This window comes from Salvelinus namaycush, chromosome 14 (assembly GCF_016432855.1).
Source record: "Salvelinus namaycush isolate Seneca chromosome 14, SaNama_1.0, whole genome shotgun sequence".
Lineage (NCBI taxonomy): Eukaryota > Metazoa > Chordata > Actinopteri > Salmoniformes > Salmonidae > Salvelinus > Salvelinus namaycush.
Window position 1 is genome coordinate 11,480,482 of NC_052320.1, and position 3,355 is coordinate 11,483,836.

Sequence of the window (3,355 nt, forward strand, 5' to 3'; positions counted from 1 at the left end):
CAGGGCAACTGTATGCAGCATATTGTACCATTGATAACACTTTTCTCATGACCTTTTTATCCTTTATTTTACCAGAAGAGTCACATTGAGATTTACATATTTTTGTAAGTGAGCCTTGGAAAAAATGAATGTAATTAATAATTTTCCTTTTGTTCCACAGACGGTTCAAAGCCTACCTTCCTCTGAAGGAGGGGTCTGTGGTTGGCTCCACCTCCCAGAGCGCTGAGAGCAGTCCTGGTTGGAGCTCTGGGTCTCTACTGTTCTGGAACCTTCTGAGTTGATGGGGCCTCATAGAGAACAGCCCACTTCTCGATGACAGGCTGGTGTGAATGGAAAACAACCCATTCAACTGCCAAATACACAACAGCATAGAAACATCTTATTTTCATCTGTCATCTGAAATGTTTTGCTTTTTCTTTTATCGTTTTTTTAATATATTTATTTTTTACTGAAAGTTCATTAATGGATATAATTTGGCTTATTTCCATCAAACTTAAATGTGCATCCTCAAATGTTTATACTGGAAGTTTTATCAGTGAATAGTATTGTAAACTACTGTGAAGTCAGACATTTTTATGTCTTTTCCCCATTAAAATCCACCCAAAACTGTACTAATGTCTTTCTTTTTGTCAAGATAAGGTGGTGAATAAGGTCCAAGAGAACAAATAGCTAATTGATTCAATGTTTTATTAGGTATCATAATAAGATCATGCAACAGTAACAGTGTTTGACAATGGCTTGCCTGCAGGGGCATTTCAATACTCTTCTCCCTCCTCCTCTCCCTCACCCTCAATGGAGTCAACCCCTACCTCTTCATAATCCTTCTCCAGGGCAGCCATGTCCTCTCTGGCCTCAGAGAACTCTCCCTCCTCCATGCCCTCACCCACATACCAGTGCACAAAGGCACGTTTGGCGTACATCAGGTCAAACTTGTGGTCAAGCCGAGCCCAGGCCTCTGCCACAGCAGTGGTGTTGCTCAGCATGCACACAGCCCTCTGGACTTTGGCCAGGTCTCCACCAGGGACTACAGTGGGAGGCTGATAGTTGATGCCAATCTTGAAACCAGTTGGACACCAGTCAACAAACTGAATGGAACGTTTGGTCTTGATGGTGGCAATGGCAGCATTGACATCTTTGGGTACCACGTCACCACGGAACAGAAGGCAGCAAGACATGTACTTGCCGTGGCGAGGGTCACATTTCACCATCTGGTTGGCCGGCTCAAAGCAGGCGTTGGTGATCTCAGAGACAGAGAGCTGCTCATGGTAAGCCTTCTCTGCAGAAGTAACTGGGGCGTAGGTGGCCAGAGGGAAATGGATACGGGGGTAGGGCACCAAGTTGGTCTGGAACTCTGTCAGATCAACATTGAGGGCACCATCAAATCGAAGGGAAGCAGTGATGGAGGAAACGATCTGGCTAATGAGCCTGTTGAGGTTGGTGTAGGTAGGACGCTCAATGTCGAGGTTCCTACGGCAGATGTCATAGATAGCCTCATTATCCACCATGAAGGCACAGTCAGAGTGCTCTAGGGTGGTGTGGGTGGTCAGGATGGAGTTGTAGGGCTCCACCACAGCTGTGGACACCTGGGGAGCTGGGTAGATGGAGAACTCCAGCTTGGACTTCTTGCCGTAGTCAACAGACAGGCGCTCCATCAGCAGGGAGGTGAAACCAGAGCCGGTGCCACCTCCAAAGCTGTGGAAAACTAGGAAGCCCTGAAGGCCTGTGCACTGGTCAGCCTGACGAGAAAGAGGAACACATCAATAAATGGGCAGAAAAACATGTCCACATTATGAACAGATAGTTGATAAAATATTTAATTCAGTCATTCTGAAATTCACACCAGTTTGCGGATCCTGTCCAGCACCAGGTCGATGATCTCTTTGCCAATAGTGTAGTGTCCACGAGCGTAGTTGTTGGCAGCGTCTTCTTTGCCAGTTTGACATACCCTTATTTCAATTAAATGAGAAACAGAAATCTTACCAATAACTGTGGGTTGCAGGTCCACAAACACAGCCCTGGGGACATGCTTTCCAGCCCCAGTCTCACTGAAAAAGGTATTGAAGGAGTCATCTCCTCCGCCGATGGTTTTGTCGCTGGGCATCTGTCCGTCCGGCTGGATCCCATGCTCCAGGCAGTAGAGCTCCCAGCAGGCATTGCCAATCTGGACTCCAGCCTGACCTACATGGACAGAGATACACTCACGCTGGAAAATAAATGGAAAAACATGTAATGTAACAGAATTACAATACATTTGACAAAAATGTACAATTGGCTAAAACACCACCTAGTGGAAGAATGGGTAGGCTACATGTAAACTAGAGAACAGTTACAATGGATAAACTAGAGAACAGTTACAATGGATAAACTAGAGAACAGTTACAATGGAGACAAATCAACTGATGTGCAGAGGAATATTGCCATTTACACCTATAACCATTACTAAGCTGACAAGGAGGTCACATTACATCACTAAGGAATTAAAAGGAAGCTGGGGTGGAATAGGTTTATTTTCAGGGTTAAACTAGACAGTCTACAACTGTAGACACATGTTACAGTAGAGAGAGACATATATTCCCCTTTTGTCCCCACTTAGTCTGCCCTCTCCCACCTAGCAACACAATGGATGACCTTAAGAATAAGATCCCATTTTATTCCAATTTCCTATCCATTACCTGGATAGATAAATAAATGCTGCTGTATTTGATGAATACTGTACAATTCAACTGTGTTCAATAGCTACCAAAAAGTATGCATTCTAAATGTAGTGTTCTTTAATTCCATCCCCATTTTATGTAATAGCCTTGTGATAAACAGAAATAGCATGCAATACCTATCCCAAACGCGTTGATTCAGTTTAAGTAAATTCGTCATTTAAAAGTGGGTTAGCAACACCAAGATGTTGCAAATTCGCCCCTATTTCGAATTCATTGACCGATACAATAAAAATCGACCCATTTTAGCCACTATACGGTCGTGTAGTGATTGTCTCATCATTTGAGAAATTCTCAACAGAAAACATCAAACACGTAATTATTTCAGGCTTATTATTGCTGAAAAACTACATGACTTACCATTTTTTCTGAGGAGGATCGAACAATAAGGGAAAATACAAAGAAATAGCCTACGCAGAGAGATCTCTATTTGTGTCTGAATTAATGGGTGTACTGTATGCTCAGCCCGTCAGCGCCGACGCAACAACTGCTGATGGAGAGGGGCGGCGCTCCCAGATTTATGCACAGCCAGTGCACACTATGTAATGCGCCTGTATGAGGCTGACATTTACGTTTTTAAATCGCTTTGCGATTGAACAAAAAAAAGAAATGTTATGTAGGGAGAAGACATATTTTCTCCAATT

The 3,355-nt window shown here is 43.6% G+C and overlaps 1 protein-coding gene across 1 annotated transcript; it reads right to left on the reverse strand.

Moving 5' to 3' along the window:
• Positions 1–755: 755 nt before the first annotated feature.
• Positions 756–3,152, reverse strand: LOC120059142 (tubulin alpha chain-like). Its single transcript, XM_039007976.1, has 3 exons — positions 3,072–3,152; positions 1,841–2,203; positions 756–1,736 (listed from the first exon to the last, which is right to left on the reverse strand). The coding sequence occupies exons 1-3, from the start codon at positions 3,072–3,074 to the stop codon at positions 756–758; spliced, it is 1,347 nt and encodes a 448-aa protein (XP_038863904.1). The 5' UTR covers positions 3,075–3,152.
• Between the last annotated feature and the right edge of the window lie 203 nt (positions 3,153–3,355).

What these genes read in the sequence shown, in the direction of transcription:
- LOC120059142 (XM_039007976.1), bottom strand. An exon ending in TGGACAGGATCCGCAAACTG is followed by an intron (nt 1,737 to 1,840) that starts GTGTGAATTTCA and finishes CTTTCTCGTCAG; the next exon opens with GCTGACCAGTGCACAGGCCT.